This window comes from Drosophila montana, unplaced genomic scaffold (assembly GCF_035044405.1).
Source record: "Drosophila montana isolate Dmon_TW-CO22-7 unplaced genomic scaffold, ASM3504440v1 contig_3200_1, whole genome shotgun sequence".
Lineage (NCBI taxonomy): Eukaryota > Metazoa > Arthropoda > Insecta > Diptera > Drosophilidae > Drosophila > Drosophila montana.
In genome coordinates, this window is record NW_026998080.1 from 3534822 (window position 1) to 3557335 (window position 22514).

The following is a 22514-nucleotide window of genomic DNA, read 5'->3' on the forward strand; positions in this document are numbered from 1 at the left end:
TATGTATGGTATCCTTTAAATATTAGTTGTATTATTCCTTTTTAAATTTGCATAAAAAGTATATATTAATTAGTCTTAAAATAAATAGCTAGTGGCGTTAAAATTAGTGTCGACTGGCGAAATTGTTCAGAGCCCTTGACAGGGGCCTCACAATAACCCGCATATGCCAAAGGGCAACAAAAATTTCGCATAAAAAACTTCATAACAATTTAAAACAAATTAATAAAATAAAGAATTTCTACAATATCTGTTGTTCATTTTCTTCAAATTTTCTGCTCATGTGTTTGTGTGTGTGTGTGTGTTTTCTATATGTGATAAAAAAATCTTCAAATTATCCGCTGGATTTTATTTTGGCTTTTGTATCGGGAGTTTTCCTATTGAATTTTTTTTCTTTAAAATTAAATGAAATTAAAATGAAATATTTTTATCGCATTGTATTAATGAATACAATATTTTAGTAAATTCCAATTTGTTGCTGTCGCTCAAACATGTGCAATTAGTTATTAAGCCATAATATGCCGTACCCTGCCCCAGAGTCCCGAGCCCAAAACCCAAGCACTGCAATCGCTCGGTGCCGTAGTAAAACATTGAATTCTCATTGCTTTCGCAATTGATTTAAGTTGAGGTTGCAGAATAGTTAGCCATTGGGCCAAGTTGCTCCGCACTCGGCTTAAATCACAAGCGCCATGTCCTTTTTGCTGGGCAACTGCACCCGCTTGCCCTGCCACAGCGAGTTGTGTATTGTGAAGGCGTCTATCGTGACGGTCAGATGCTTTGTGTGCACCTGTGAGAAGCATTTCCCACCTGAGTTGTATCTGAAGGGCAACAACAAATTAGCATAGGTAAATACAATTCTAGCCAAGACTCACTTGAAGAATTTATCGAACATGACTTCGTCGACTTGACTAGGTCCCGTGCCGTACAGCTTCGTCACTTGATCCGTCTCCGGCATGTAACTGTAGAGGGCGCGGAATTGGCAGCCCGCATCCCGGAAGAGTACGAGGAAGTGTTTGGCCTCCGAGCGCGCGATCTTCTCGAGCACTTTCTGTTTGGCTTCACGGTTAACGGCGCCGGGAAAAACGCAGTACTCAACGGCATTTAAGATAATGCCGCGATTTGATTTGGCCGCTGGTTGTTTGTACAGTTTTGGACCTGTGGATCAACAAAATATATCAGTAACGCGCAACTGCAAATGCAACATTATTTTACGTGGTTTTCTACTCGGTGTTAATGGCAAACTTCTCAATTATTAAAAATAAGGTATAACAATTATTTGCTTCTTATGCAGGCAACGTGCGAACTGATCATAAAAAAACATTAACTCATATTCAAACTGGGCCATCAGATCACACTCTGGATTACTTTTATTGAGCACATAGAACTACGATCTGAGGACCTGACGCAGTCGAGGGTCCTTCACAGCGTAATATGGCTACTATAACTCGATATATTAAATATATTACGTTATGAATGACCCACTTTCTAAGTTTTGTATGCATATGTACTTACATTTTGAACTAACTAATCTAATTGGTTACCAAATGTGAAACATTCCAAATATAAAATAAATATTACAAATATGCAACAAAATCATATAAATCTTAAAATAATAATTGCTTGCATTTTTGCACTTGATATCAATAATTTTAATTTTCTGTTTTTTGTTTTTAGTTTGCAAATGTGAGGCGGTTAATTGGGCCAATCGGGGTTATTTTAGATTTTTCATTTGTGGCATTATATAATACTAAAGACACAACTCGGTTTGACTATCGAATTCGTGGATTTGACGACGCAACGGATGGAATTGGAATTGCATCCAGAAACGCGCGCACTTTCAATTTGTGACAGTCCCTATGGCACAAGTATGTACGTATATTCGTATACGGAAAACTCAATTGTATGTAGTATATGGTCGTAAAATCATAAATGTATGTTGTTGATCAAAAGAAATGGACATAAGAAGAAGACCAATTGGTATGGTTTCAACAGAACTGAGAATTGAATTGAACTAAGAAATAAAAAGAAAACGAATAAGTGAATATTCTATGAGGCGTTCCAAAGATGTACAAATGATGTATGAAGAACCAATATGTATGGTGTATGTACGAATATGATGCTTGTTGTTGTGGATGTATAACTGAGAATTCTTTGAGACTAAGTACAAACCCGAGTATTCCATGATTAAAGACGTATCGCTTGATCCATCATCAAATCCGCGACGCTTCGATATCAAACCTGGCGGCAAAGAGCCTGGTCCAGAGGGAGATGGCATATGCCTACCTGATGCCGCCATTCCTGGTGACGGTGCTCGCCGCGGCGGAGTGGCCCGTCCCAGTCCCGAATCTGTGTCTAACCGGTAAGCGGGAAGATCAATCGAGCGTTCATCAATCATCAGAGTTCAGGCATGCATTGACGCACAAAACACAGCCGCGAAAGCACCAACAACCACAGCCATAGTGACAGAGGGGGTAGAGAGAGAGAGAGCAGGGCAACACAGTTTCAGAGTTGCCATCCATGCAGAGTAAATTCATTCGGTTGATGCATTCGAATTTTGTTATTGGTTATTATTCGCCACAGGATGATGTCGATGGAAGCGATCGAGCGATGAATGTTATAGGCATTGATCGATTTTGTTAATAGATATTTAGTTTGTTTTTCATTTCATTTTTGTTGTTAATTCAATCAAGTTTTCGGGTTTTGTACACAAGTTTTTTTTGAATTGAAAGAAACGAGAAATAAAAGAGAATGTGTGCATTCAATTTAGTTAAACAATTTTGTAGATCGTTCAATGTAGTATGTATATACACTTAAGGCCTAAATATGATCTGTCTGAGAGTGCTTAAGTGTGTCTGTGTGTGTGTGTGTGTGTGCGTGTGTTGATTTGCAGGCGTGTTTGGGTGCGGGGGAGTATGTTCATGTGTGAGTTAATTCACAATTTCGGGAGAATAAAAAATGACAACCCAGTTCCCCAAAAAGCGGACAGTACAAGTCGAAAGCAAACCAGAACCACTTGCGAATTATAAAACGTTTGCAACTGGCAACTGGCTGTTGTTTCAGTAAACAAATATAGAAACAGAAATGCCGCCACCGCTTTCTTTTTCCAGTCATAGAAAAACAAATTATTACTCAGCAAACTAAATCAAATTACAAACTTCAAAAAACATAATACCTTACATTTTCTATAAAAAAATTCGTATGAAAATATATAAGTATATATCAAAATGTAGCAAGTTCTTAAAAAAGGTAAAGGAACTTTACGAACTTTCATGTATTGAATACAAAAAATATATAATCAGAAAACAAAATACTTGTAGAATGAGTAATGCAGGCCCGAAGGGAATACTTCTAATAACTTGTGTTCAAAAACAAAGTAAAATAGTTATAATATACTAATTAAGGGATTTACAGCTTGTTACTCGAGAATTTTGTATTTAATCCTGCATTACTCTCAATCAGTAAGCCAAAAACCAAAAAGTAATAAGGAGACAACACAAATATCATGTTTAAAAATAATTAAATGATACACAAAAAATATAGATGAAAATTTAACCATCACCTGCAACCGACGATTGTTCAGAAAAGAAAATAAATTGACATATAGTAAATCAGACTAATTATGATAGTGAAGGACATAGTAAAAAAGAAAGGAAACTGCCACCAAATACAGAGACAAAAGACAAAGAACCAAAATGTAAAAGTATATTTATGATTTAAGCTACCACAGAAATTAAATATGAAATAGCAAGAGATAAAGTTAGGTAGAAATACGAGTAAAAGTAAAAGGCAAGCAGCTGTTTTTTAAATTTTTTTTTTTTTTTAGCTGTGAAACGCTTCTTACCGCACAAATTCATTAGCGAATTGGATTTTCGGCCACGGAAATTAAGCGTGCTCCCCTTAGCAACTGATATACGCGACAGGGTGCGGCCCCTTTCGACGGCTGGCTCTGTAAAAAGTGGCAGCACGGAGACACACACGGGGCGAGCCGAGTGCACATAATACGTATATTGGATCAAGTTCAGTTTTCTTACAGTTTATCACAAACACAAAATATGAAATGCAATTGCTAAACTAAACTTAAGAGACTTTTCTGACCCAAACCAAAAGTGTTATAAAAAAAAAAACCAATTAAAATATTAAGATATCCAGAAACAAAAAAACCTCCTGTCACCCACAGCGATCTTCAAGGCAGACTCTGTGTGAATTTTCCCCAGTGCATATGCTTAAAATGTGGGTTAGTTTTTTTTCTTTCTTTTTTTCAACTTGCTTTTGGTGTGTTAAGGATATGTATACTATAGTTTTTTTTTAGCGTGTTTAGTAGTTTGGGTAATTTAGCGTGATCTAGCGCCTTAACTGATAATAGATAAAATAAAATAATAATTATAAAATAGGTGTTAATCAGCGTCTAGGGACTAGGCACTAGGCACACAAGTCCAAGCCAGCATTTTGTTTGTTTGTTTTCTTAGGGATATTTCGCTGTTGTTAACAATAACTAACCAACAAAAGCAAGAGTAGAAAAACAAAAAAAAAAATGTATCTTATTACTTGTTACCCAGCACCAACCTCTGGAAGTTTTGTATGATCCCCGTCGTCCAATCGGAGTTGAACTTGTGCTGGGATAATCATCGGGGGACTCTGTTGAACGAGATTAGTATTTATGGCTTAACAATTATATTCTTGACCCAAATGATTGTGTTACAGACTACATTAGCTGAAGTGCGTAGAAATAAAAATTGTATCAAATCGTACCCCTAATTTCAAATAAATAAAAAGCAAACACTAAGTAAAATCATAAAACCAGTTAAAAAAAAGGGCATGCTCTTAACGTAACTAAATAAAAGACATAAACAATGAAATCGTACAAAAACAAGAGAGAAAAAAACATAAATTACCTTTTACTGTAAGGGAGTCTTGCGAGCCCCTATAAAAATCTCTTTTCATTGAATTGGAGCTTAGTGTACCGTAGCCTGTACAATTTAGGGGGGCAACCAAGTTAAAACGAAAACATAAATTAACAAATTGGCAAAAACATAAAATTACTTAAATAAAACGACAAAAATTAAACAAATGAACACAACAAAGTATTGCAATTTCGACATGCCGAAATTAACACACATACAAACAATATACACACATTTTACTAGGATTCTTGGTAAAAATAAATACTACAAATAGGATATTTGAAGAAGACAAGAGCACAGTTCAGAAATCAAACCGACGGATATATAAAGAAAATTCGTCATTCTCAGCAAGAATAAATGATGTACATATAAGTTCGAATGGGAAGTGTTTGTAATCCGATTGAAGAAAATTAAATTTTGAAACCAAATTGTTGCAACTGTTATCCCTATAATCTATGTCACAGACAAGGAAATTTCATGTTGGGTTCGAAGAATCCTTTGCCTCGCCACAAAAGGCTGTGAATACTGTTGTTGTGTGCCCAATTGGAAAATGTGCAGGAGTTTAACGGAACGCTCACCGGTTAGGTTTGAACTTGAGCCCTTTTTGCCCCGACTGGATAGGCTTGAAGCCTCACTAATGTCCACACTGGCGTCGTCGACGTGGATTGTCTTAGGCCGCGGCCTAGTCACACGTTGCTGTCTAAGGCGCGGCGTGGACGCGTTCGAAGACTGTGGCTGCAGTTTTACATGTAAATCGGGCCGGTCCAGAGTTTTACCCTGCAAGAAAGCGCAACAGCTATCAGTATTTGTACAGCAGCAAATTGGAGATTAGTTGTGACTTACTTCTCGCTCGGCTTCCTCGATGGCTTTTTTTAGTCTATGTTGTTCCAATATGGCCGCACGTCGCGCCATTTGTTCCTCCTTTTTGCGCGCGCGCTCTTCCTCCTTTTGCCGTTCCTTTTCTCGTTTTTGGGATGCCTCTATCTCCTTTCGCGCCTTGGCCTCCTCTTGCTGCTGTCGGCGCTGTAGGGACAGCAACATTATCTTCTCTTTGCGACGCTCCATTTCGTCAACGGATTCCTAGAAACCAAGGTAAACGTGAGTAAAATGCCAAAAATTATCTTGCGGAAACAAAAATTCCCTCATACCCTCAGCCTAATTGGTTCGGACAACATGACAAATATAAAATATACACTTAGGTAATAAATTTTTAAAAAATATAAAAAGAGTTTTAGAAAATAAATAAATCGAAATGTAAACCAAACATGGGCACTACGCTTTACTTTCCTGAGCCTACTAAGCTATGCGTCCAAATTAGTTATCAAAACTGCTCCAACTTTTCAGTTTTGAGCGTGTCTGGTCCCTACGAATTTGAAGGGAGTCGGTGGTCCCCCCATCCTCACCATATAACATATGGGTACATCTTGATTCAGTACACACAGTCAACAAAATTCTATACCTATTCCTAAAGAAACTAGATCTATCTTTACCCACTACGATCTGATGAATCAAATGCCGGCAAGCGTGAAATCTTACCGGATCTAGATTGGTCGCATCGGCGCCAATGACCAACGCTTTTTTCTTGGCCGCCTCGGCGCTGCTGCTGCTGTGTTCGGCCCTTAGACGTGATGGCGAGAGCGGCTGTTGCTGCTGCTGCTGCGGCTGATTGGTGAGGTCCTCGAGGTGCCGGCGCTCGTGGACATTGGGTTCGGCCGCCGATGCTGCTATTTGGCGCAGCTGGATAGGCGGCTCGTCTGTATATTTGTTGTAGGTCGCGTTGCCGGCTGAATTCGCATTGGCATTGGCTTGGACGCCGGGGAAGTTGTGGATGCTGTGCCTGGCAGCAGACGCGTTTTTGGCCTCCTCGCTGGCAAAATTGTTGCTGTTGTGCAGTTGACTTAGCGATTCACGTTTAAGGACAACTTGGTTGTCCACATTATCCCTGCTGGGCTCCTTTTTGGGTGACTTCTTGGCGCGCAGTGGCGGCTTCGGTCGCTTCGGCTGATCGTTGTCGAAGGATATATAGAAGCCCTTCTCAGGCCGCTGCTCCTCGCCGCTACCACTACCGTTCCCGTTTCCGTTACCGTTACCGCCCCCTCCACTACCACCTCCACGTGGATCCTGAAAACTGTTGGCCTGTATGGCGGGGCGCGAGGGCGAGGGAATGCGGTAGGTGAGATTGCCGCTGGTGATGTTAAGCTTGTTGGAAATCAGCTCGCCGCTGTCGTAATCCTCAGAGCTGCTGCCGCGTCCGCTGTGCGCCGCCGGCAGCTGCTGCTGCTGCTGCTGTTGCTGCTGATGATGATGAAGGCGTTGCTGCTGCTGCACCACAAAATCGGAAATGCGAGTCGATTGCATAGACTCGATAATGTTGCGCTCTAGCTCGTCTACATCTTCCTCGTCGCCGATGAAGCAAATACTTTGCGGCGCCATCATGTCCTCGTGCTGTCCCATTCCCATGTTGGGCTGGCCCATGTTGCCCTTGGGTGACCGATTGTCACGCAGATTCGTCAGGGACTGCTGCCGCTGTACGCCGTTGGCGCTGCCACCGCCTCCGCCATGTACCCGCTGGCCGTGTTGCGGGGAGGACTGCACCTGGAACAGATGCTGCAGCTCCCCACCACCGCCGCCGCCTCCGTTTTGGTGCAGCACAAAGCCCTGAGACGTGCCAGCGCTGGAGGGCGGCCGATTAGGCCAGTTTTGCTGCTGCTGCTGTTGCTGCATCTTCTTCTGTGTTTGCCAGGCATTGACATCCAACAGTGGTTGCTGCTGCTGCTGTGCCTGTTGCTGCTGTTCGTAGGCGGCCGCTGCCGCCGAGTGCGCCCAGGTGCGACGCTGTGGATGCGCATGCGGCTGTGGCGGGGACTCGTGCAGGTAAAAATGATTCGCCGGCTGGCCGTACTCATCGTAGACGCTGTTGCGTTGCTGGTGCTGCTGGTACTGCGGCAGCGGAGGTGCTCCGTAGGGGGAGTGGTTGTTGTAGGGGGCCCCATTGTCGCTGTAGAGGCTTTGAGGCTGCATGTAGTGAGCGGGCGGCGACATGTACTGTCCGTGCTCGTTGACGTACTGCATGGGAGGCATCTGCATGGGCTGCTGTTGGTGTGAATGGTGCTGCTGTTGCTGCTGCTGCTGGTAGGGATCGCGGCTGGGCGGACGGGAATTGTAGGCGCTGACTGGCGCATTAAAGGCCTGCGGAAGATGCGGTGATGAGCCAAAACTTTGCTGCATGGGTCGCTGCTGGTAATGGTGCTCAGCCAGATGCTGCTGCGAGCCATACGTTTGCTGCTGTGGATGCGGTTAGCAGGGAGGAAGCACAAAATACATTCATAAGGTTAGTCAAACGAACGAGCAAACAAACGCAATATATAAACAATATAACAAGGCACAAAAGGAACAAACCGAAAAGTGTTTCTGTGTTAATTTGGCAATTGGGTGAGATGCAGGGTGCTTCGTGGAGGGGAGGGGGCTTACCTGATTCAGCATGTTGGCTATTTGTTGTGCCTGCATCAGCTGCTGCGCTTGCAGGTGCTGCGCCTGCATTTGGCTTTGCTGCGTGGCCAGCCGATGGATATCCTGCTGGATATCCTGCAGATTCATGTTCATAATGGCGATGCTTTGCTGTTTTTCGTTTTCCACACATCCATGACCAATGTTAGGTGTGTTAATGTATTTGCACGCGTGTGTGGTGTGTGTGATTTGTTTGTGTGTGTGTGAGAGTGTATTGTATACAATTGTTATGTTTATGTCGAAGCAACCACGAACATAGAATAAACGCAATGGAGGGAGGAGTATAAAACGAGAGAGACAAGCGAATTAACATTTATCCGGAGGGTTAGAACAAGCTGGGAGTGGACACACTGGAATGGCAAGTATTGATGCAGCTGAACTCACTTGGTATTTGTCCATGTCAGCTGGATCTATTTCTGGCGTACGCTTCGACTCGTTGCTCATGGTCTCCCACTTTAGGACGTCGGGACACGATTCCAAGTCCTCCTGAAATCGAAAACAACATCAATTAATAAACAAATAATGAATTTCTTTAGAAGACACATTAAACTCTATGGCTGCCAGGTTCTAACGATATTTTAAAGTAATATTATTTTGTTTTTCAGTTGCTTAATTAATTTGGTTTAACCTTACAATTAACGATTCGGAGCTACCCGGAATATATATTATATTGGACTAGACCAGTATTCAACTCTTCTGATTCGGATCATACATTTTATAAACGGACATAAGTAAAGGGTTAAAGCTTTAACAACCTGACAAGTCTTCTCCTGATGCCGCAGCACTGCCATTTCGATTTTGCGCTTATCCTGCTCAATGCGGCGACGTCTCTCCTCCAGTTTCATGCGCATCGTAGACAACTTAGTGGCATTCTCCAGCGAGCGTAAATCATCGTCACAGGTGTCCAGCTGCCAAGCCGCCGGACTCGCTGGCATGCTGCTGGTTGAGGATTTACGCACGGGCGTGCTTTCTGGATCATACCCACTCGATCTGGCGTCGTTAAAGTGGTCGACTGTTGAGTAGTCCCTATCGATGGAATGTTGCTTGTTCCGCGCCGGCAACGGGCTGCCCGCATTTGACAGATTATGCGCAGAGGCCGTGGGCACATTGTCCGCACTGCTACAAATTGGATAAATACATCAAAAGTTATTCGACAACATAACAGACGGAAGTTGGGTGATGATTGGGGAACCCACCTTGCCTGTCGACGCATTGAATACTTTTCGGTTTCGCGATCCTGTTTCTCAGATCCCGAATCCGTATCGTAGCCCAGCTGTAGCGTACCCCGAGCATCCGCAATAGAAGATCGCACTGCCACGGCCGGTTCTGCAAATAAAAAGGTAGTTGATGAATCCAAATCAAGGCACTTTTTAAACTTTGTTTTTACTTACCCACGCTTGTGTTGGACAGCTTACGTTCCCTGTCCCGTTCGCGCTCGAAGCGGCCCAGCGTATTGAGCTGATCCTGTGAGCCGCCAAAGTTTTCAATAGTCAACTGCGAGTCTTCGCTGGAGGAGTTTCGTCGAGAGCGACGACCTGCAACATCATAATTCATAATTAGTTTTATCAAATAGTTCAGCAAGCTAGAGGATCAAACAGAGAGGGGGAAAATGCTTAAATGGGGGCAACAAAATCTTATGTACATTCATCACACACACGCACGGGAATTCAAACAGCGACTGGTGAGATTTGTAGCATACCTGCGAAACTTGGACGCCGGCTCTGTTCCCAGTTACTTGGTCGGCCCGCAGCGACAAAATCGCCTGTTTCGATTGTTAATTCAAGAGCAAAATTAATTTTTTAAAATAAGGTAAATAAGTAAACTATACAGAAATAATGATAAATGATATTTAACAAAAATGAAGATAAGAATGACCAAAAAAATAAAAAATGAACAAATGTTTGTGTGTTGAACAAAAAGAATAACATTAATTTAACTCATGAATCGATTTAAGGAAATCTCTCATTTCTGCAAAAGTCTTGATTTGGCACCCCTATTCTAATCTTAACAAGGTTCTATTTTTGATAGAGCTTAACTATAATATTTTCTGAGCACAGATTTAATCTAGCATATGTTTGCATTTTACTATATAGTTTCATCCCACGTAAATTGTATGCTTGGATATCGACATTCAACAAAATAGAAAGTTAATTTATACCCTATGTTGGTTCTGTCAAGGGTAGATTGACTCGGCTCTACTGATTAGCCTTTTTGAGAATACGTTATTCTAAATTTTCTAACTAACAATATTTTTTAAAAATAAATTCAGCATAAACTAATGAATAGAATTAATTTTATCAGCTCAAGGTTTCTCAGTTAGCTTATTGCTTATCTAAAATCTTTTTTCTTCCAGCTCTGGCTCCGTGTGAAGATTAAGAGTTAAGACTGAATAATTCCTGTTATCCTACATTGTGATCTTGCCAATAGAATATGATAATGTAAAGATCGCGCCGTCGCGAAGTAGAATAAATAGAAACAATTCCAAGTGCTACAAGTAAAACCGCATAATTATTCAGGTGGCTACACTCTGGAACTTAATTAACGCAATTGTGGGATCGGACACGCGAGCGGGGAGCAAAATAAATGAAATATGAGTTAAAAGACTGGCAAACCTCTCTCGTCTGCTTTCGACTCGACATTGTTCTTTTCTTTTGCCTGACGCAAGCGAGCTGGAACCAAGGGCTCCTGCTGGGACTGTTGCTGGTGCTGATACTGCTGCTGCTGTTGCTGCTGTTGCTGCTGCTGCGAGTGCATGGACGAGAGTGTGGTAATGCCACGCGACTTGTGCACGACGAACGCTGACACATGCGAATCGAGTGGGGAGGCGGCGGCGGGTAGCGGTGACACAGGTGATGGCAGCGTTGAGGTGCGCGTGGGCGTGGGCGTGGAAGTGGGATTCAGTTAGGCGGAAATGCGCATTTGTTGTTGTTTTTGCATTGGTGATTGGATGGTGGCAGTATTAAAGCATGTGTGGGTAGTTCGGTGGTTCGGAGAAAAGAAAGAAACAAAAAACGTAAATTGAATTAAAAATAAACAAATACATTTGAGGAAAGCGTTTATCTGTGCAAAGGGCTTGCAAATGAACTTCAACTTAAATTAAAGTAACTCAATTTGAAATAACTAAACTTTAAGTTATGTTAATTACCTTCGGCCTGGTTGCCATCAAAATTATTTGACTGCATCGTTTGATATTCGGTGGGCGGAGTTGACCTGCGATTTAAGGCGCCGCCGCTAAATGAATTTGTGTGCGGAACTAAAAATAAAAATGGAAATTCACCAAAAACAAATAAACACAGTTCCATAATAAAACATAAGCTATAAAAAATACGTCCAAAAATTAACATTCGTATGCTTCATAATAGCAAAAGCAAATATACATCGAATAAAAACAGAGACTGAAGTCGCAATCCGTTGCTGATTACAAATATTGTGTAAAACTTTTGTGCCCTAAATGATTTAACGAAGTGTGTTTATTTCCTAATCTACCAAAACTAATAAATGTATTAACAAAGGCCTTTTAGGAAGGAAAACTAAAAGAAGCCTTTTCAGATCAAATATGAAAAACAGAAAAAATGGGTAGATGGAGACATTCCCATTCCCGACTCCAAAAAGTACATATACTCCTAATCGGGACGACGAGCTAAGTCAACTTAGCCATGTCTTTCTGTCCAAAGGCTAAAGCCTTAAAATTACTTTCTTTATTTGTTTGTAAGAGTCAGATACACCAAATGTGGTAGAGATGGTATTTACAAATAAGGAATATCTCGCCTTTTTTGATACTTCCCCCATTTTCGAAATGAAAGAACTAATTTCAAAAGCTAGAGCATTAGGATTTCGTATATACACTCATTTATATTATGTATCTATGCATTCGTATTTTCATGAATATCGGACAAGAAACTTACAAGTTATTCAACATTGAATTATCTTATTGACGTAGGCGGAATAATCAATTCCATGGCTAAATTTGTGTTGTGCATAATTTTATGTATAAGTAGCTGATTTGAAGAGCTGACTGATGGGAACAGGGGATTTTACAGTCTGGCACACTCGACTACAGCGTTCTTAGTTGTCCAGAATGAATACGCCTTCTTTTATCTTTATGGCAATTAAATCGCTATTTGAGCACCCGATTTTTTTCCTCAGCTTTAGATTAGTTTTATTTTTTTGTTAATCAGTTAGTCGAAGTCAGAGGGTGCATTACATACAGTGCTTCGGGATGTTCTGAAAAACATGTCTCATTCAAATAAACGCGACTGTGCACATCTTCTACGTGTGCAAAACCTATTTGCGAGGAGTGCAGCGATGTTTTTTTTGGCAGAGTGCATTTCGATTCATTGTGATCATAATGCGGTTCAAATCTGTGGTATTAGTTAACTTATGCTACAGTTATTGAGTATTAGTTTGTAATTGCAAGAACAAAGCGGCGACAAAGTGGGGGGTGGGGTATTGTCTTCAGAAACGGAATATGAGCAAAACAAGCAAACGAACAAACAATTAAACAATCAACAAACAATGAAAATGCAAAACATTCACGTTAAGAAACGAGGCAACAAACAAATGGAATAGAATGGGTGGGGGGGCACACACAAAAAACACAGACAGATATGTATCTGAGGGGTCTGGGGACCCTCAGATAAATTGCAATAGAGAAGAAGTAAACCTTGAAACGGCGGCCGATTCGAGGGTGACCCAATGGGCGGCTGGTCAAGATCGCTGCGCAAATCGGGTATGGGCGTAACGGGCTGCATTGTGAGGCCCCGTCGATGGCAGATTCCGTGCTCATTGGCGCCCTGGCTGCGCCTTGTGATGACATCTACGTCAGGCGTGAATCGATCAAAAGATACAAATTGTTGTGGATTGTTGTCGTTGTTAATAATATTGTTGTCGTTGTTGTTGTTGTGGTTGCATTTGTGTGTTTGTGTTGAATAAAGAGAGTATTAACACCCGTTCAGTTGGTGATTTGTGGTTTGCACAAGCGTTTGCACATAAACAAAGAAAGAGAATCAAGTATAAAATTGATTTGATTTGAATTGAATTCAGTTTATTAAGTTATCTACTGCATATTGCTATCCAGATGGATCAGGTGCGGGATGACGGCAACCGGATAAATGATCAAAATTAAATGATTGTGGTGCATGATTGGGCGCCAATTTCTCGACGGTGATTCATAATTTCTGTGATGCAGGAGGGCGGGCAGGCAACCGCAGCAAGTCACTGCAATTTCCTATTGCCTTCCTTACTGGGTTTACTCGGATTTAAAGGTGCTAACAACGGGATAGTGTTTCGATGGATCAACCTTAAACTGCTGACAACTACCTTTGCTAAGTGAATTTGCTCTGATTTTATTTATTGGCGCTTAAGTAATTGTACCATGTGCCATTGGCAGCGAGATTATTGTGAAATACTATTTATTATCCTACAATCCTATATAAAACATTATGTGGAATTGCGATATGTGAATCTCAATATGTTGTTGTATTAGCTATCTGAGCCTGGCCCTATATAAAAATATATTTTTTTTTGTTTAAATTATCAGAAAGCTCAAAAGAATCCCATTACCCATTATTCCAAGGGTTACTGACACTAATGCAAATGTTGGCAAATTAAAAGTTAGTTCAAATTGTTCTAAGAATCCTATTTTTATTAAAGGCAGCCAAATGAAAATGCAGCTGAACAAACGAAAAGAAAGCACAAAATGCAAAAGCAAATCAAAGGCGAAATATGCTTGTGACCAAGAATTCACAGGACAACAAAGACAACGACGACGACGACAAATAATATACATGCCCCGGATGGAAACACACAAAGGCCAAAGGGTTGGGTACTTGGTGGGCCGATAGGTTAGTTGGAATGCGATGCGGTGCATAGTTGAATTGAATGTGGACCGTGACTTACCCTGTCCATCCATGCCCGGGTAACACACACATTTGGCCGGGTGAATCTCGAACAAATTGAACAAATCCGTCAGCAGCAACACCAGATTTAGTTTCATTGAGCTGTCGATATCGAATCAGAGTTATGTCATGCTTGTCTACTAGATTCATCCAGCACTCACCCTCGCATGTATGTTATGTCCTCGGGCGTCATGTGGAAGACGCCGTATGGCAAATGCTTTTGTGAAAAACTGCTCACCAGCAGTATATTGTGTATGGAGTCCTCCACAGCAGGCAAATAGTTAATGCGCACGCTCGTCCACGGCACCACCTTGGGGCAGTAGTAGGAGATGAGCAGCGCCAGGCAAATGCCATCGCACAGATCTTGAAAATCGCGCACTGGCGGTATATCCGGCGTCTGCAGACGCGTTCCCTGCAACGCAACCGAAAATAACGATTAACAATCGAAAACAAAAACTAATAGTTGAGGGAATTAAATGTCCACAAAGTATAATGACTGATGCCAAAAGCTATTCTTACAATCTCGTCTGGCACGCTGGTTTCCAGCTCCTTGACGATGCGCTTTTTAAGCGCGGCGCATGCATGCGATATCCAAGCGAGCAGGCCCTGTTCATAGGACTGGCTTGAAGGCGCCTGATAGTTGCTACCAGATATTCTGCAATTATTTAAGGAGTTAGCCAAATTATTGTCAAAACAAACTCGTGCGCAACTTACCTCCGTATGGCCGCCATGACACGGTCACCCGACGATATTTCCTTCGCATACAGAACCATCATCGATTCTATCACAGACATGTGGGCGTTCTGCAAGAAACTGGGTTGAGAGTCGTTTACTTAAGGCAAGCGCTAATTGAACTTACAATTCGCAACGGATTCGTTTGAATTAATACCGTTTCGGTAATGGGCATGTCCGACGATTCGGCCACGGGGACACCCTTGCGCGCTAGCGTCTGTAATATTGACCAGTGATTTAAGCTTTGGTAGTTGGGGTCGGAGTACAGATTGGACAGTGTCTGGCAATAAAGCGTCGCATTGCCCAACTCCACAACGATCTGAGGCTTGAGGCGCTCCTGGTTCTCGTGATCGCGATAGAACGGCTCCTTCAGGTTGTCCGGCACGCGATTGTTGAAAGCTTTCGAGAGCAGCCATTTGACGGAAGCACGTTGACGAGCCTGAAAAACAAGTGCAAAACGTTTTACCAATTAAATCAGTTGTTGCGCACTATTTGGTAATATTTTAAGAAATATATTGAAAGAACGAACAGGAGGTTCCCTGATCACAGCCAAGCTCCCAAGCTTCCTTCTAAACATACAAGCACATACCGTCTGCCCCACACTGCGGAAAATGTGTTTTTATATAACTTCGGTGTCTATAGACCGATCCCTTTGCAATTTTATGGCATTAAACGTGTCCCAAACTGTGTGTATATTTCAAAGTGAAAGGCACAACATTTAAAAAGTGCATTTCTTTTATGTGTACTAACTAAATAGATATATTTTCTGAATCTGTATATGCTATACTCCATTCTGCATACCAAGTTTGGTGTATTTAACTTTTATTATTGTTGAGTTATGCTTAAAGAATCCAAGCCTCAAACTCGATAACAATCAATGTTTTGGAAATGGGGAGAGATACTTAGCAAAAATTATAAACTAGTTCTACGTTTGCTATACGTAAATATATAATTCAAATTTCAAGTCTCCAACTCTTATATTGCCAAGATAAATACGTTTATACAACCGTGGCCAGCATATATGGGTCGGGACTGATTTCTTGTCCCTGTTAGAGACATTTGCATACATCTATTAAACACTTTTTAAACATTTTGAATGGGTTGAGAGCATGTGACAACACACGTTATATTACTGCGCTTAATATCTTTATTCGCCATAAATATTTTTACGAGTAATAGCTCCAATAACATCTATAAAATAAAGTGATGCCATTGCGATTCATTGTCTGCATTACGAAGACAATTCTAGATTCTGCATCAATAAGATCAGCAGACTATCTCGGTTGTCATTCCATTCCAATGTTATATATATAGGTTCTTCATTTTACATTTTACGAGCGAGGCACGCGAGAATTCCTAGCTGAGAAAACTCTGAGTCAAAGCCAATTTATATCAACTTTCTTATTCAATAAGAACATCCGGCTAGTGGAAAGAAAGGTTTTTAGAGAAAAGCACAAATTCAGCAGCTGGATGGCCAAGGCAAACCTTGCAGCGTATTAAATGCTGAATTTTAATATTGAAGCAATTAAGTAGTGCACTCTGCAGTCTAGTCTGTGTGCCTGTTAGTGTATCTGTGCCTGTGGTAGCCCCGCTGCTGCATCTGTGTGAAGCCATGCGTACAATCTTCAATACGAGTTCGATAAACTCGCTGGTGTTTGGCTTGGCGTGCGCCGTTTCTTCATTGTGTCTGTCCGTCGGTCTGTCCGTTTGGATGGTCACTCAGCATGAAAAAGTGGGAATCGCCATGCCCAGACCGAGGCCGAGGCCCAGGCCCAGGCCCGTGGCCAAACTGTGTTCATTTTTTGCTGTTGTAGTTCTTGTTGTTGCGGCTTTTAGAATCTCAAGTGCAGCAATTCCCCGTCAGGCGAGTTATTTCCATTTGCAACTGCATTTTATACTCATGATTTCGCCACAGTCTCCGCCTCGGCCGTGGGCTTTGCCCATTTTCTTAGAATCAACTTGAGAATTGGCTCTTATTAGTTTTTACTGCTCCTTTTGCTCAATTGAAACTAAATGGAATCTTATCGGAATGGGAGCAGACATCTGACAGGTTGGATGAGAAAAACGATCAGTTAATTCCCCGACAAGGCAGGCACACACAGATAAGGCTCACAATTTCTAACTGTGATTCAATTTGTCTTATCGCTAAGTGAATCCATTTTGTACAAACATGTGTTCAAAATTTTGTATCTTTATGGAATGCGGCTGATAAGAGCAGAACAAATTCGTGTTTGTTTTGCTTTCTATTTTAAACTGAGGATTATGTTCAAAGATGTGTTTGCACTTATCAAATTGACCAATATATAAATAATAGATAAGATTATTTACTAATGGCTATCTTCTACCTGTCATATATATCATATCTACCTGTACTATGTATGAGAGGAGTTCCATACGGGTTTTATTAAAAAAACAAAATCAAAACTAGCTCGTTGAGCATATAATATAATAATACGTTTTATCGTTTTCTGAATATAGCCATATTTAAAAGGGAAAAACATTTTATTGAGTTGATGCTTCTAGCGTTTTGATAGTTAAATCTTTAGAATCTTTTTTTTTTCTTTTTATAATTATAATTTATGTAAATTTGTCTTGCATCTAATTAACGAATGTTAATAATACTTTATTGGTTCGAAGAAGATTTCGCCTAAGACTATTTAGTCAAAAATATTCGTAGTAAATTCATTTTAATGATTGACATAATAATTAAAATGATTTGTACCTTTCTATAGTAGTCAAAAGTTAAAGTTGATTGTTTTTAAAAATATATTCACATAAAAATGAGCGAAAAACCGATTTTTTGGCTGCAACAGGTTAACGAGTGTCAAATATGTTGGCGTAGGTCGTAGACCGTCGAACTATGCGAATTGGCCAACAAGTAGACTGGCGGACAGGTGGACACACTTCCTGTGCAACCAGTTTGTCTTCTCATACTTTCCAGCCCACTGGCAACAAACTGCAGTTATTTTTTTTTTTTGTTGTTTTTTTTTTAATACAAACATAAGTATGTGCACACATAAATACTCCCAACTCAAATTTCAAAATGTAAACACTTTGGGGCAGAGCAACAACAGCAATAAATTGCTTCTGGCTTGGACGCCCACATGGATGGCATAGATAGATCAGTTCTGTCGCTGACAGTATGTATGTATGTATGTGTGTGTGTGTGTGTGTGTCAAGCATATAAATAAGTACTCAAGTGCATACATACATACATGCATACGTATATATGCAAGTGTCTCTTTTTGAGTGCACACATACACACATTTCATATGGAAATGCTAAAATTCAAATTGCGGCTTGGCGGCATTTATGATTTTGTCGTTATCTTGCCGTTTGGGTCTTGCTGTGTTGTGTTGTTGTTGTTGGCTGGCGTGCCAGAGAAATGCGACGATAGGCTAAATATAAATGCAAAAGGAACACACAAAAACTCTTTGCCTTTGACAATTGTGAGCAAACTTTTTCGACTTTTTTTTTTGGATAATGGGGAGAGAGAGAGCGATCGCCAGAGAACGGACGGCGCAGACATTGTCGGCGATTGCTTGCGGCAGCTGCTAAGCGTGCGCTTTATATTTAATGTGGGCTTCCTTTTCTTTTTGTTTTAAAAGCCCATAATGCGCTAATTGCTTAAAGAGCTTTGCAGCAACAGCAAAAACAACAACACCAAGCAGAATGGCAGCTAGATAAACAGTTGGAAACGGTCGATTGTGTGTGAGACTTTTAACTTTCTAGGGAGCTGGTATTATTTTTTTTTTTTTTTTTTGGATTTGGAAGGGGGCGGGCAGCACGCACGCAAGCAAGCTAGCGAGCGAGCACACACCCATCTACATATAAGATTGAGAACTTCTGAAGGTTGCCAAACTGTCAAAAAGTCAGACAGTCAGTTAATCAGTTACATTTTTGGCTCTCTTTTTTTTTTTTTTTTTTGCTTTTCGTACTACAGACAAACATACATTTGTACATCGATATGGATGTTTTTTTGTATTTAGCGATTAGGTCATGCAACAGCAGTTAAAACAGCAACAACAAACAAAAGTTTACGCAAAGTGGCAGCAACAACAACAACAGCGAACCACACAGAAAAGCATTTTCCGGCTGTGGAACCAATTTATGAATGGGAGTTTTAAAGTTGATTGAACAGCAGCGGGTTGCCAATGCCAGTACGGAGCAGCTGGCCACACTGATTGCTCTGCCTCTGCCGCCGCCGCCGCAGCCGCTTCTGGTGCGTTGTTGTTTGCATTGGGTTTAAAACCAGTCAAACGGTAAGTAGGTGTCGGTCGCATATTAAGGCGCTCACCACTTGGCCGGTCAGTGGGAGCGGCGGCGTGGCGTGTGCGGTTACCTCAGCGCACCATTTTGGCAAAGAGAGTAGGTGGCTGAGCGTTGACGTCGACGTTAGCGTCGCTGCGTTAGTCCACAAAGCCGTTACGCTTATGGCCAGCGGCAGAGGCGCAGGCAGCGTTTGATGAGCGCATTGCAAAGGCGTTAAGCAAATTAACGACGGCGGCGGCGTTCAAGTCTTTGGGGAGTAACTTTGACGGCGACGTCGGCGCCGCAGTCAGTGCAGGAATTTTAATGAGCGCGATATTTAGTTTGCGGGCACATATTCATACATACATATTTATTAGAAGCACTTCACACATACACACACACACATTTATGCTTGTGTACGTGTGTGGGAGCGCGCACGCAAACCAACAGCAGGGCATGGTGTGGATTAGTGTGGGGTCAGGGGATAGCATATGTAATGGCTAAAAATATGTTTACCTGTCGTATTTCCTGTGTTTCGGCATCCATCTTGGAGATGGAGATGGAGATGACGATGACACTGCACTTTACCGTTCACCGAGCCAACGACTTTGACTAAATTCTTTCGATGAAATTGTTGTTGCGGTTAGAGTTGCAACAGCGGGGGCAACGTCGGCGGCTGTCGGATGTCACTGGCTGTCCGACGCCCAGTCTCCGCTGCACTTGCAGTTCACTTTTCTTTTTTCACTGGCCAAGCGGTTTATTGTTGTTGTCGTCGTATTTTCCACACTTTCCTTATTATGTTGTTATCTTGTTCACTCTCTCTCTCTCTCTTTATCTCTTTGGCTTGGAATTTTCACTTCAGCCGTAGAGTAGCCTAAAAACACGCACACAAACATACATAAATATTTATAAGCACTTTTACAACTATTTTCGAATTTTTGCAAATTAATTGCGCGCACGCATTTGCCAACAATTCGCGCAGCACAGCACAGTAGCAGCAGTAACAACAACAACAACAAGAGCAGTAACAAAAAAAACACAGAAAGAGGAGAAAAACTAGCAAAGGAAAAATGTGAATCATTCACTGGGCGAACTTTGCAGTGGGCGGCAACAGGGGGATGGCTTTGCCGTGGAACTGTGCTTGGCACAATAACAGAATAACAGAAGCAGAGCAGCACAGAGCGGAGCAGCACAGTGCAGCAGCAGTTGCGTAGCGGCAGAGGCGCAGCGACAGAGGCGGCAATGAGTTTTATTGCCTGGCCACAGCATCAGCTGTTGCAATTTGGGGTCACTGTTGACACAGAAACGCACTTTTTGAGTAGCTCGCGTCAGTTTTCGGCTAATTAGTGCACAATTATTGGCGTGGCAGTTGCGCTTTTTTGCAATTTTCCACTTTTCCGCGATTGCAGGCAGTAATAAATGAAAACATTTTTCTTTTGCCTTGCTTGTTGTTGCTGTTGCGCTCGCCGTTGTTTCTCTCTCTTTTGTTCGCTATACGCCGTCGAACTGGTAGACACTGTTATGCTCTTCGCTCTCATTGGCGACTAGGCGTATGATGACGACGGTGACTGCGGCAGCGACGCTAACGTTGACGTCAGTTTGCGAGCAGCAACGAAATGATGACCGAAAAATCTGACTATGGGTGCGTGGTACACGCATATTCTCCTTAAATTTTGCATTGCTTTACCGCCTGGATTCATACAAATGCATTTTACACGCTCCGCGCTCGATTCGCATTTAATTTTATACTTTCTATAAACTTCAAATGCACTAAAGATCGAATAACAACTTGCTTCTTCTCTTCCAAAATTTTCTCTGAATGAGAGTGTTGTACAGTGGCAGCAGATGGCGTTTATCAGCACTGAAATTATCTTGTAGCCTATCGGCCATCCGCCACAACTTGCCAAAGCAAAACTGTTGTTAAATCGAATCATTTGAATCATAAATACGAGAACACATTCATTTTATTTGAGTTGATGTACAGTGTTCTTTTAATTTTTTTATTTTACTAGGTACACACACCAGAAGCAGGAAATGACGACTAATGCCAGTACTAACCGAAAATCATCAAGAAATAAAATATGTTTTTAAAATTCTGTGAAAATTGGTAAATAATTTCACACCACGAAACTTATAAGTATTTAGAAAGGTATTTCAGATATGTTGATACCTTCGTTTTTAGAATTACCCATAGATTTAAAAACCTCCTAATCGCAATATAAATTTCAATTGTATCAAATTGAAAATTAATAGATTAACAAATTTAACATATATTTTTAAGTAAATAAATGTATTTTAAATATAGTTTTTGTGTAAAAACATTATTTTATTAGCCATATCATGGAGAGAACCCTGACTATAATTTCCATCGATTAATAAACTTCGCGCTTTCTCAAATGCTTTTTCCGAAGACGCACTGGAGGCGGGCGTACCCAAAACTCTGCAACTGGCTCGATATAAGAGTGGAAAATTATCTTTATTGGTGTACCACCAATTCAAAACGTCGTACCCATCGTTTAAGGGCACTTGTAGATCTGAATATCTACGAATTTCCTTCAAGATTCGATCTTCAGATGTGTGCACGGCAACGAAATCAGAGAACAGATCGTCATCCAATTCCTGCTTGATTCGTACTTCGGTATCTGTGCTCTTGATCTCAATGGGACAGTATCTTTTCATCAGAGTTTTGCACTCCTCTATTGTCTGATCCTTTTCGGCCTGTGTGCATTGCAGCAATTGATTAGTGGGTGGAAAAAGGAACATGGCCATTTTATGGGGCTTGGCAATATGGTTTTTTACTAATGATTCCAAACAATCAGTCAGTCTTAGCTTCGTTTGTGATTCTATTTTGGTGCTACACGGACTACCGCACAGTTTTCTCAGTCGGTGAATATGTGGGATTACCAGATGCAGCGTTGGCGACATCTCAGCCTCCAGATTTTTACGGCATTTCTCAAAGTGGCTGAGAATGTGCACAATCGAAGAAATGTCATTAATATTAATATTTCCCATCGAGTCGAGGCCACTTTCACCTCCGCACAAATTCAATATGTCCATCCAATTGGCTTCTATTGACTTCAGCTTGCAATAAATGCTGTGACATCTGGTTGCAGAGTAGTCAATCAGCTGGTTCCCTAAGCTCATGGACGCACCAGACTTTTGCAAATACTTGAGAAGTTCGTTGGCCTGGCTTAACATTTCCTTGAGCCCGCTTACTTCGTCGAATGTT

The 22514-nt window shown here is 41.4% G+C and overlaps 1 protein-coding gene across 50 annotated transcripts; it reads right to left on the minus strand.

Moving 5' to 3' along the window:
• Positions 1 to 421: 421 nt before the first annotated feature.
• Positions 422 to 21116, minus strand: Patronin (patronin). Of its 50 annotated transcripts, none has more exons than XM_064687233.1 (25): positions 20973 to 21116; positions 19802 to 20159; positions 15162 to 15473; positions 15017 to 15105; positions 14822 to 14957; positions 14464 to 14714; positions 14304 to 14404; positions 13069 to 13221; positions 11551 to 11658; positions 11018 to 11203; positions 10105 to 10167; positions 9797 to 9940; positions 9602 to 9731; positions 9161 to 9524; positions 8790 to 8891; positions 8370 to 8516; positions 6435 to 8180; positions 5742 to 5978; positions 5477 to 5675; positions 4890 to 4964; positions 4543 to 4632; positions 3839 to 3943; positions 2167 to 2349; positions 870 to 1152; positions 422 to 815 (listed from the first exon to the last, which is right to left on the minus strand). In XM_064687233.1, exons 2-25 carry the CDS (start codon positions 19829 to 19831, stop codon positions 671 to 673), a joined length of 5379 nt encoding a protein of 1792 aa, XP_064543303.1. In that variant the 5' UTR covers positions 19832 to 20159; positions 20973 to 21116; the 3' UTR covers positions 422 to 670. The 50 variants fall into 50 exon arrangements, with proteins under 50 accessions (XP_064543303.1, XP_064543304.1, XP_064543309.1 ...); XM_064687234.1 differs by having other exon boundaries at positions 4561 to 4632; positions 6435 to 8183; XM_064687239.1 differs by having other exon boundaries at positions 2281 to 2349; positions 6435 to 8183.
• Between the last annotated feature and the right edge of the window lie 1398 nt (positions 21117 to 22514).

Coding starts and splice junctions, on each gene's coding strand:
- Patronin (XM_064687229.1), bottom strand. CDS start 19,831: ATGGATGCCGAAACACAGGAAATACGACAG. Junction 11,659..13,068: donor GAATCGGCCGCCGTTTCAAG/GTTTACTTCTTC, acceptor TTTTATTTTTAG/TTCCGCACACAAATTCATTT. Junction 10,168..11,017: donor GTCGAAAGCAGACGAGAGAG/GTTTGCCAGTCT, acceptor CAATCGAAACAG/GCGATTTTGTCGCTGCGGGC.